The sequence below is a fragment of the Thunnus thynnus genome, chromosome 23 (assembly GCF_963924715.1).
Source record: "Thunnus thynnus chromosome 23, fThuThy2.1, whole genome shotgun sequence".
Classification (NCBI taxonomy): domain Eukaryota; kingdom Metazoa; phylum Chordata; class Actinopteri; order Scombriformes; family Scombridae; genus Thunnus; species Thunnus thynnus.
In genome coordinates this window covers 7755181-7768015 of record NC_089539.1, presented here as the reverse complement: position 1 = coordinate 7768015, position 12835 = coordinate 7755181, and the positions used below count along the sequence as shown (strand labels likewise).

Genomic DNA, 12835 nt, shown 5'->3' with positions numbered 1-12835 from the left:
AACAATAGGAAACAATTGCACAACAATCACAGCACATGATCAGTCATGATACATCATATACAAAGTACAGACTTAAACTTCTCATCAATTATTGCATGGATTGCCATGAAATTTGGTACAAACATTCAGGATGAATTGCAATAACATTGGTTATAGGTCCTTAGCTCTTCATCTAGTGCCAACATTAGGTAAAAAATTGGATGTGTCCAATACTTTGGCTTTATGATCAAATACCTGCAAAACTAATGACAGTCCCATCAGCCTCATCTGTGTTTAGTGCTAATTAACACATGTTAACACACAGTAAACCAAGATGGTGAACATGCAAAACATTATACATGCTAATATGTGCTACCATGCATTGAGTGACAATGCTAACATGCTGATGTTTTCAGCATGTATCACTATTTAGGCCTCACAGAGCCTTTAGCATGGCTAACGTATGATGGATGTTGTTATGCCATATATGATATATATATTATGTGACATTATGCAACATTATATGACATAACAAGACCTCACAGAACAGAAGAGAATAGTATGAATCAAAATCTACATGACATGACATTACTGCTAATACTTTTTAAAAACAATGTAACTCAATAATGATATGACAAGACAACACACACAACAGTTCATGATTTGACTCAATACCATGACATGATTTTCATGACAGAATGAGCCATGACTCTTCATTATATGACATTCATGAGCTACTTGAATGAGACAGAAGTAGCATAAATCATAAAACCCATCAAGCTAGCAAGAGGGAGGGGTATAAATGCAACTATCAAGTTGTTTTCCTAGGAAAACATTACCCTGTGCCCATCCCTGTACCACAACTGCACCATAATTTTGAATGAACACATTTCACATGTTGTGCTTTGTGAACTTTCCCATACAGCAGGGTACATTGTCCAGACAGAACACTGTGCAGCTCAATAAAAGTGCAGAATAACACCTCTGTGTTCCAGTGCTGAAAAGGCCAGTGGCAGTCCCAGTCTTCTGCTAGATGACTCTGTATCCTAATAAATCAGCAGGGTGGATCCCAGCTCTGCTTGCCACCACACACCGTTTGAAGTGGGGCCTGGTGGTTGTTTGCCAGGCCTCTGCTCAGTCCCATGTGGTGATGACTCAACTGGCCAAAACACAGTGCCACACCCCACCTCACCGCCAAACCCTAGCCAAGAATCTGGGTACACGCAGAAAAGGAAGGGATTTAAAGGGTTTTTTGGAAAGGGTAGTGGTTCTGTGTGGATCAGTATGATCCTAAAAATCTCAAAAACATTGGTACCTAAGAACACAGAGGGGATTTTAAAAGCTCTTTCAGTTCTCCAGATTTGGATTGTTCCATGCATTCTTGAAGGTCAAATTTAATGGAGATTTTAATTTTCCTTTGTGGTTTGCCATGTTTCCACATGAAACAATATCATGGGACAGAGTTTAGCACTGGGAGGGGCTTTATCAAGAATGGTCTGCCTGGGCCTTAACCAAAATCTATGTCATATTTTTATTGGATGTAGCTTTTATACACTGTGGTAAGTGTATTAAGTACTTTGGCACCTTCAAAGACCAAAAAGCGTGGGATTTACATATCATATTCAGACTGAATTGCCATTTTGTTTTAATTAATTTGTTCAATCTGACATCATGTTCATGTTAGCCAATTTTTTGTTGGGAGTGGAGGTAGTGAGTGACGTATCCTTCCCGCCAGCACAGAAGCTGTAATAGTGGTTGCTAGGAGCATATAAGGTTTTTCATGACATCTGAGGAAATATGAGAGTGTAAGAGTTGTTATTTCTTGTACAGCATCAATACCATCCCTGCTTATTGTCATTTTTGTGGCCATTTTTCTGTCACTATGTTTCATGGATCTAGCTAGGTATCTAGCTGGCTACGCAAGAAGATGATATTGACATTCTTGATCCCGCCTACAAAGCTCTGATTGGTTGACTGTTTCTCCAACCAACAGCTGTCAGTGGGTGCAACACCAGTGAATCACTGAATAAATTACAGATGTGGGAGGTGATTCAGAGGTCTTTAGGCTACAATTTAAGGATAGATATAGTAGTAGAACTATAGATTCCCTGAACCGAATTTCATCTGACCTTTAAATGGTTCTGTAAATGGTTCTAAAAGTGGACCTCTTAGGTTTTTGTGGTGTGAAATAAGCCCCAAGTGCAACTTATCAGCTGCTATATAGACCATTTTAATAGTATAACATTAGCAACAGCAAGTCCCTGGCTCTGCAAAGTCTTTGTGTACATCAGTAATGTCTTGTGCCATCAAAGGTCACACATTTCAATCTAACCAAACACCACCTGATCTGTGTGTTTTATGTTGCAAACCTGCCTGTCACGAATTGCCACTTTAGGGACAAATAAAGTACTTTGAATTGTATTGAATTGATGCCACTAATAAAAACAACCTCAACCAGAGAAAGAATGGGGAAGCCCATTCAGTGAAATTAATTGGTGCACTGTTTGGAACGGGATCCCTGCATGCTTTCTGTGGCACATGGTCGGGCTGTGCTTGGCGTACACTGTGTACGAACGGATCAGGACATGCATGCATGCGTGGCGCTGTGTTTACAGCCTGTGGTCGGGGCGCGGTGCAGCAGCCCCATCCGCTGCACTGGGCATCTGCATCCAAGCCAGCAGTGCCAGCAGCCACACTTCTCTGCTGCTGTTTGTTTTGGTCTTCAGGGAGGAGGACAGCGGGTCTCCAAGCTCCATGTGCTTCTGTGGTTCTCCAGTACACGTGTACGTGCATGTGAGCTGAAGTGGTGGGAAAGTTGTTGGTTGTTTTTTTCTTTCTTTCTTTTTTTTTTTTTTTTGAGGTTAATTATTTGTGTGGCAATGGATGTGGTCTGTGCCCTTCCAAGTCATGCCCAGGGCAACATAATATTTACAGATGGAGTCACATTTTATCGTTCACTCACTGGAAATTCTAATTTTTCTCCCTTTTTGCACAGGGTGGCACAGAAAAATAATACTTTAAAAGATAAGACATGCACTGAAATATGCCATTTCACTTATCTACAACATTAAATGGAGGATAGGTCAGTGACTCACAACTTTTTCATCTCATGTAGCAGTACCTTATCTCAGGCTGCACATGCAGAGTAAACAACTTAAGTTTCACTTTTACTTTGATTCACGTGATTGATGGCTCTTGTGGCTGAGAGGCTGGAGAATTATGAGAGATAAAAGAGGGGGAAAAAAGCAAACATTGGAGAAAACTATCTCTTATGCTAATCTTCTACAGGGTCTCACTACAGTTTAGTAGGACAGATGTAGAATGAGGGACTTTCTGAGGAGCATGACAGTGCATGGGAACAAACAGAAAAGTTAGTGTCATGCTCAGTGCATCCGGCCATAAATTGTATTTAAAATCAGCAGAGTTTTTATAACTTGCATCCTCTGAACTCAACAGTCACACACTACATAGCAGAACATTATTGTATATGTAATCTATATAAAATAACTATCATTACTGGCAAGACTCCACTGAGTCCATTATCACTGACATAATCTGGGACCTGAGAGAGAGCATATACAATATCTAATCTTTGTATAATAAAAGATACAACACTGCCATCTAGTGGAGGAATGGTGTTGGGCCTCAGCTGAAGAGCTGTCACTCCACGCTGTCAGTAGATTTAGGAAACATCCATCCAGGAGGCTGTTTTTTCTCTCTCTGTAGGTGATGGACAGCTCCATGTCTCTGATTGGTGAACATGTGGAGGAAGATAAACAGCTGATCACAGAGCTAGTCATCAACAAGATGGCGCAGGTTCTGCTGGGAGTTTCCACACCTCAGCCATCCTCTGTTAAGGTACATCTGACACATTTGCTTTAAACAGTTACCATAATAAATTCTACTGCTGTAACTACTGCTACTGATATGAAAAGTACTGTTGATACCTCAAACTGCTGCTACTGCTACTATCATTACTACAACTGTACTACTTATCATACTACTATGACTATTACTGCTACTATACCCATTATTACCATTCTGTACACACAACTGCTACTAATACTGCCGCTGTTAATACTAATAAAACTGCTATCATTCAACTCCTATTATAAACAAAAATGTTATTTACCACCATTGATAGCATTACTAATACCATCACTGATTTTTCCTCTGTTACTACTACTACTACCATTGCTACTATTACTAATAATATTACTAAGCCTGTCAATAATATTAGATTAGATTAGATCAGATTAGATTGTCATTTAACAAGTACTTAACAATGAGATGCAGTTAGCGTCTAACCAGAAACCTTCATGTTGGGAAATTAAGCCTACAGAAGGTGTAACTGAACAGCAAACTGAATCAATAAAATATCGAAATCTTTGTTTTTAGTATCTGGGAGATGTGACTTGGGGGAATTTTGACTATAACCTCAGTATTTTTTAAATCCTGGCTACGGCCCTGTATATAGTAACTACTATGATTACTTTTGCTAATATTTGTGCTGGTACTATATTACTTAAGCATCATCACTACATCTAATGTGCCACTTCATTACTGCTATCTCACAGATTTTATCCAGGAAATATAACTTCAACAGTACAATAACAGTACAATATTAGGTGGAATAACAGTCTCTGAAATATATGCTATACATCTGAAACCTCCTCTACTGTCTTAACTATATCAGTGTGTTTCTCTCTTTATCCCTCTGTCCACAGACCACACAGCCCAGACGAGGTAAGAAATACTCTCTTTATTATTATAACAGTACTTGCTGCTGCTGTGTTAGGGTCAAAAACTGACGTATGTGTGTGTGTGTGTGTGTGTGTGTGTGTATGCACTGCAGGGGGACACCGCTCTGCCTCCGCCTCTCCCTCCCAGTCAGCCCAGGGTTCACCACAGCGAGCCCGGTCAGCCAACACCTCACCCAGTCAGGCCTTCCAGCCTGGGCCCATCCCCACCGCCGGACCTGGAGCTCAGAAACAGTCACCACAGCTAAAGTAGGTCCAGACAGAAGTTCCGGTAATATCACAAAGATAATGTAATGCCTCATGCTGCTACTAGGTGGAGACATGGAGTCAGCTGACAAACTGTCTCCTTTAAATCAACACTTACATGCAGAAAAAAACTACATCAGTTTAATGAACATTTGTAGAGTGAAGGTTACATTCAGAAGGAACACTTTTCACCTTTCACCTTCCTGTCTTACTGAAAAAGAGCAGAAAGTAAACTACTGTTCTGTTTACCACACAGCAAATCCCAATCGCTGACCAACACCTTCACAGAGACGTTACGAGGAAACGTGACCGACGACGAGGCCAAAGCTGAGACCATCCGCAGCCTCCGACAGTCCTTTGCCAGCCTCTTCTCCGACTAAGAGCCTCTTCAGACGCTTCTGCTTTCTGTCAGTTGTCAGGTTAAAAGAAAAACCTGACTGGTTAATCTGTTAAGGAGTCTCCTTCCTCCTCACAGCCTCAGCTTCCTGTTATTTTTCTTTCCTAAGTATTTGTGAAGTTTAACACCTGCTGTCCACAGATAAATTTACCACTTGAAAGGCCAACTGATTTTAGGTGTCCGAGACAAAGGCCACCAAGCTGTTGACTGAAGATGTCAAATATAGTCATCACCTGTATTTCTTCTGGTGATTTATGAACAGACACACAGAGGGTAGGTGTTGGAAAAAACCATGTAAAGGTATTGTTAAACTGACATATTTGTCTTCCTTACAGGAGATTCTTAGAGATGTAGGAGGTCACCTCAAAGTCAGAATCAAACCAAACCCCATTTAAATTTCTGTTACTTTTACTCAGATTGATTGTCCTGTCTGTTTCTTCTCTGCTGTTCATACCAGTTAAGACCAGATGAAGAAATAGATCCATATAAGCATCAGTCCAGCCTTTCTCTTGTTAAATCTTTGCAGACATGGAACTGCAACCCACTCCTTATACCCATAATCCCTTGTGTTTTTATTGAACGGCACTGAAGGGCTCATGGTAGGAGGAGAGCCTATTTCAGAAAGAATCAACCCAAACATGTGACTGATCCCTAAAACTAAGATCAGCAGTCAGATATTAACAACTTGGCCTTTCTAGTGGTAAATAATTACAGTAAATAATCATAATCTAGCTCGTACTGCTTGGGATATAGTCGTTATTCTGCATTCAGTTTGTCCAACCAGTGAAACTGTTTATTATCTGGTCATGTTTGATTTGTCTATATATATATATTTATTTATAATTCATTTAAATTATTTAAATTGACATGCAGCTTCCGAAACATTTGCAGATGTCTACGGCAATATTCTTATCTTAAACTGTTCCAGTTAACTTATGAGAAATGTACTGAATCCTCACAGCTCACCAGCGATTCTGAGCATCTTGCCAGCAGCCACATTTCTCAGACATCCGTGTGCTGTAGACACATATTGGCTTACGTAGTGACTCCTCTACCTTGGCCTGACATTACCAAAGTGCTTTTTAATAAAACCGAAAAAAAAAAAATCCCCCACGCACTGGGTCAAGAAAACAATCACACAGCTAATCAACCTTTGAGCTTGTGATTTCACAAGGTGCAAATGCTGTACTGGCTTACAGCCATCGTCTTCCATCACAGCTCAGATCTTCTCCTCCAGTCCTTCTTTTTTCGTTATTTAGTGTGTTGTGCTTTGTGAATAGCACTACGGAATATTTTTTGTGGGGGATTTGTATCATACCTACTATTGCTGTGTGTTTTAAGGCGAACAATGAGGACGTAATATTTAGAGACTTTTAAAGAACCTAAATTTCCACTGAGAAAGAAGAGGTTTGGTTGTATAACATCGCAGCCTATAACTTTATTCTCTACTACTAATGAGACTGCAGATAATTTATCATTGAAAGTGTTCATTTTCATCTTGGTCAAATGATGTGTATGCAACATCTGCAGTGGTAGCAGCAAAAGCAGACAGCCTCTTCAAATATTCATCCTGCTTTGGAACTGCATGCAAACGTTTAGTGAATGTTGTAGAGTCGAATTGGTATTTCCTAACAGAAACCCACCACAAGCTTGTGATCTTAAGTACTCTTTAAAGCAGCAAAACCAACAGTAACACTTTATTTTATGGGTCCCAATATTTCTTCATAATAATTCCAGGAAGTTTCCTGTAAAGGACTGTTTAATTTGGTGCAAATTCCAGCAAAGATATAGACAATGTTCTGAGAAAGTACTCATAGTAAGTATCCAGAAAAATGAAACGATGTAGTAGTTGCTTTGTTTAGCACAGTTTCAGGCGGTTGTTGATTCCCTCCAAAGAAAGGCATCGCTACATTAAATTGATGCTCCAAGTTAGTTAGTAACGCCTCAACATTTTGACTTTATGTATTCGTCAGTAATAGCATAACTGATGAAAACATATTGTCTACAAATTGTAGTAAATTTTTAACAAATTGTAGTAAATTGTATTTTTTTGCCTTCTTTCTGAAGCACCTGATACAGTATTGAGACATGCGTACATTATGTTGTAGCCATCACTTTTTTCAGTCATTATTAACTGTCACTGACTGAAGATACATTTGGATACATATAAATATTCCTTTATTTAATGGAAATCTTATTTTCCAATTTTGTATATAAAACTACTGTACTTTAGTAAAAGAAAAAACTTAAACGTACACCAACTATAAATACTGTCTCCTTTTTCTTTATAATTAGCACCAAATTAAGTTTTTTCAAGGAACCTTCCTAAAAACACATACAGGTACATATCATAAAATTACTATTACTATATTATTATAAGGGAACAGCAAGGGCCCATAAAGAAAACTGTTATAAAATAAACAAAAAAAAAACAGGAGTGACTCTATCTTCAGATTTCTGTGCAGAGCACAATAACAATCAGTTTATGGCTCTTTTTGCTGGAAAATTATCAACATCTCTGTAATTCCTGAATAAACCTAGATTACTTTTTTATATTTGATTCAGAGAAAGTTAGTGTCATTAGGTGTCAGAGTGACTGAAATATCAGTGTGACTTCAGTTTCTTTTTACAAAGAGGACATGAATATACTACTGGTTGACATGCAGTTTAAATGGACCTGTCATTAATCCAAAGTCTGAAGTTCTTATAGTTCTTTTTAAAGTAATACAATTGTTAATAATAATAACAACAACCATAACAATAATGATGATAATAATAATAATAATCATAAAAATAATATGGACCCTTTTTAAGGTAAATATAATTTAAATGCATGAAGCTGTATAAAATGTATGGTGGTGTGTGTGGGTGTGTATGTGTGTGTGTGTGTATAGTTGTAAATTAGCCATTATGATTAATAATGACTACAACAAAAAATAGAAAAACTGCCCATATTTGCAATAATTATGTTAATAATAATTGTTAGGTTTTCATGCAAGTTTGATTCAAAACCTTGAAGCTTAAAACTTTGCCTTTCAGTCTCACTGGCAGTGACATGAAAAACTTACAGCACTACTTCAACATTTTGGGAAATACGCCTATTTGCTTTCTTGCTGAGAGTTAGATAAGAAGATTGTTACGACTCTTAGCTTAGCATAAACACTGGAAATGGGGAAACAGCTAGCATGTCTCTATCAAAAGGGAACAAAATCTGCCTACCAACACTTCTAAAGCTCACTAATTAGCACATTATTAGCAACTTATCATTTTTACACTTTTCATTTTGTACGGCTTACACAAATGAGATGTAACATGTTAATTAGTGAGCTTTAGAGGTGCTGGTAGGCAGGTTTTGTAAGATTCAAAATATCCAGAAATATCCTGACTAGCTATTTCCCTTGTCTCCAGTCTTTGTGCTAAGCTAAGCTAATCGGTGGCTGGCTGTAGCCTTATATTTAACGGACTAGAAATCCGATACATGTATTTCCCTAAATGTCTAACTGTTGTTTTAACATTGTTTGTTCACAGTGCTAATAAAGTGTTATCTTCACGAATACACACTACAGTGCTCACTGTAACATCAACAACATTAAGAAATGATTCAGATTGTATTGACACTTCTATTAATTGCTGCTTTGGAGGCAAAAATAATCTGATTGGTTGCATTTACTCTCAATTTGTCACAGAGCCACAGAATCACAACACTTAGCTTGCTGCCCACCTTCCATCACAAAGTCTTTGCCAGTGATATTTTCCTTTTTTGCCAAAATTATGATTCTTTTGCTCCATCCAAACAGAACCAATCACTGGTTGTTATAGTGCTGCCTCAGAGGATTGTGTGTAAAAGTGAAATCCTGATCTGCAGTAAGCTTTCTCGTGGAATCAGTGTCTTGTCATTGAGCACTTTTGCAACTAGTTCATCACCTTTGGCACTGTGTTAAAATGGACCAAATTTGCATTTCATTGTAAGACCCCTTAAGGTTTAAAGCATTGTTTTGTCTTTACTGTAAAGATGCCTACCAGTTAGTACCTAATACTGCAGTGTGATAAGCCATAACCAAACCATAAGGATTTACTATCCCTTATGTGCCATGCAATAATGGCTGTGACGTCGCTCATAAACTGACATATTAACTTAAATCACTGTGTTCGATAACTTTAAAGACATGAGGTGGACTGTCCTGTCCTACAGAGGCAAACAACAGTAACTGAAATCAAACCACCTGATCAATGATCTGTTACTAGTGCCTCTGTCAGGATGAAAGATAAACTTTGATGTCAGATTTCTCAGTTTTATCACTCTCTGTGTTTGACAGTTGGGATCAAACTGTTGTCATACATTCATGCTCATCTCTTTTGGATAGATTATTATAAGTGACCACATGTTAGATGATGATCTGCTTTTTTTCAGCCAGATAAAGTCTCCCATTCAGCTGCTAAAGCTTAACACACTTGATTTTTTTTTTGGATTTGACTCAATTCGAACTGAGCTGCAAAGTTTAGTAACTAACTCAAGTTCAGCAATGCTTTGCAGAGACTGACTTTGGAGTGGTAGTACTGGAAAATATCTTGTGAAATGAGCAGTGTTTTTGATTGAAATTGATATGATCCGTGCATGAAAAGTGAGAGGAATCTGTTCCCTCAACAGGAAGGGATTAGTTTGATACGTGAATTATAGAAAAACAAAAAAACGTTATGTCTGTGATGTCAACATGAGGGGATATTGAAGATGGGAGTTGCTGCTTGTTTCTGTTTCAACTTGTTTGAGCCAAAACATCAGAGCAGAGGCAGCAGACTGTGAGAGCTTTGCATGTGACAGCAACCAGACTACAATGTAACAACATCTCAGTCACTGAAACACTCCCCAAACATAACCTTAGGACTCCATAGTGGAACTATAATTTTCAAAATCGCCACATTTCATCACTGAGACCTCACCTTTTTTTAAAGCTTTTCTGAAGTTTTTGTTGCCACAGCTTCCCAGACCGTCAGGGCCCCCGAAGGCCCCCAGCATCATTGTCTGGTACTGTATGTGGTCGTTCATTTCATTTCAAGTCAGTAACTTAAATAACTTTGTTCATCCCTAGCATGGGACTTAAAAAACGGGCAAAACTGTTTTATTATGTGCATGACTAAAGCACAATATAAATTGAAATAATGATAATCTAAAAATGTAATAGTCTACCTTTATCATTTGAATTGATATTGTGCTTACATGGTGCATATTCCTAAGTACAATTGCGTTTAAAATGTCCACATTGTCCAAAGTGACGAAAGATTATTTGATGTCAATTTAAAGATGTCTGATCAATAGCCAGTTGTTAGATGATCTTAATCCCACCAGATTTGCTAGAGAAGCTTTTTATTTATGTATTTATATTCATGAATTGCCCGATAAAGTACATATAATGAAGCTGCCACTTGTAGCCAGTTGTGCATACTGTGTCTTAAAGGCAACAGGATACACACACAATGCACAGGTGGGCCATTTGGGGCCCATGGCTCATTTTAGCCCTGGGCCCCCAAGCCCGCTAATCCGGCACTGGTCCTCATTTTTTTGTTCTTTCTTTTTTTTGTGCCACCAACTAGTGGGAATGAGACAACCAGCTTTGAAAATATTTTTTTTCTTAAGATAATAATTAGGCTTTAAGAGACATATGTTTTAAGCTCTTATGCTTGATATACAGGAGTCTCGGCCTATCACAGCTTCAGCTCCACTCAGACTTCCTCCCTGAATTTAATCAACTCCTAGATTTCCAAAGCCGCCAGCTGACGTCACAGACACTACAAGTTGTGCTCATTTCACAAAATTTGAGATTGAATTTCATTACTTCACCCCCATCTTTTTTTTATGAAATGATTTCTGTCAAATCTGATGTATTATTTTGAGAAAAGGCAATACTCTGCTATGTTTAACATTGTGATTATCTTTTGATTGTGACACAGTTGAGTCATTAGGCTCAACTGTGGGTGTGTTGAGCTGGAAAACTGAATTCAATATGCAGCCACAGAGACTTGCCATTTAAATACAGCTACTACTGCAAGGAAATCTAGTCCACTTTAAATGTGGCGTTTGTAAATGAGAGAAATACTGTCATTGCACGGGTTTAGTCGCCGATCTTTCAGTCCAGTGTGTCCCTTTCTCTCTGCTGAATGGTGGATGGTATTGTGTGGTACTTTAAGTGTATTAACGTTACTCTTCTGTATATTGGTGTAAATGTGGCATGAAAACCAACCCCTCTTGTGTGCCTCAGGTGTGTAAATTTGGTCGTCATGTGATCTTAATGTCTGGCTGCTTATTTGTGAGAAGTGTGATGCATCTCATGTGTTTCTGTAATTTATTAGTATCAATATTATTTTGTTTTCTGTACATTTGTTCTTTTGTCTGAAAAATCAAGATTTCTGTTATTAAAGGTAACAACTTTTATTATACCTGGCTGTGCATTCCACTTTCATAAGTCATCCAATGAGCTCCACATGGCCAGATTTGAATGCTTTTCTCCATTTATGGTCACTGCAAGAGAGGTCCTGGCTATTACTCTACTTTTTAAAAGTCCTGTTTGAAATACGCAACTTTCAGAGTATGTAGTGATAATCTCAAAATCCCTTCATCTTGGATTACTACTGTATTTTATACCTCTTGGCATGAAGCTCAGGGTGCTAAAAGCTGACTGGCAACACAAGGCCACAGAGAAGAAAACCTGCTGGACTCCAGCGCCTCCTTTCATCCGCTTCCCACTTTACGTCAAGCTTTGAAATGAATTGTGTTAAGCACTAATGCTACAGAGGTAATATGAAACACATTCAGTCATGAATATGTCACTGCACACACGCTCACACTTTATTACTCTTCAAACAATAGCATCATCACTCAGATATTTCTTAGACTACTTCTCAGTCTGAATGTGCCTGTCAAACTGAAATGTTCACAGTTATTTCCAAAATGGCAAAAAATGACTTGTTTGGAACTGATGTGCTGTTCATGGAGATGATAGATATTCTTTTTTGCCATTAGTCAATTTTTTAAACATATTTTAACGCTGCATTAACTGATTTTTGGGTACTTGAGTGCAACACATCAAGCTGTAAGCGATAAACACAACGCTGACATTCAGTAATATTACCTTTTAAAGTTGATATGGTGAATGTGTTAGCAAACAGTTGCTTATTTACACATTCAGCAGATATAAAATTAGCATTCATTTAGAGATGTGTTAATGACCACCTGGTGATTATAATCCCATATTAACTCACCTTTCAGCTCTTCTGGTCTCCACTGACTCCTGAGAGATATATGTGGCTCTTTAGCTGTTTAATGCTCCAATATATTCACCAACTAGTTGCTAAGTTTGTCTGTCAGCCATTTGGGGCTTTGCAGGTGGGTTTATCAGAGTGTTTTTCATTGAAAACAGCTGCCTGCTGTTGCTGGAAAAGAGGTTGCTGATAGAAGTAA

At 38.2% G+C, this 12835-nt stretch overlaps 1 protein-coding gene across 3 annotated transcripts in view; it reads left to right on the top strand.

Annotated features, from left to right (window-relative positions):
* LOC137176169 (synapsin-3-like) overlaps nt 1-11814 on the top strand; it is a 120396-nt gene extending 108582 nt beyond the window's left edge. For all 3 annotated transcript variants that reach the window (XM_067582274.1, XM_067582271.1, XM_067582272.1), the window contains 4 exons: nt 3706-3837; nt 4707-4725; nt 4835-4988; nt 5242-11814. In XM_067582274.1, the coding sequence (XP_067438375.1) occupies nt 3706-3837; nt 4707-4725; nt 4835-4988; nt 5242-5365 (429 nt within the window). In that variant the 3' untranslated portion in view covers nt 5366-11814. The remainder of the gene's footprint in view (nt 1-3705; nt 3838-4706; nt 4726-4834; nt 4989-5241) is intronic.
* The last annotated feature ends 1021 nt before the right edge of the window (nt 11815-12835 follow it).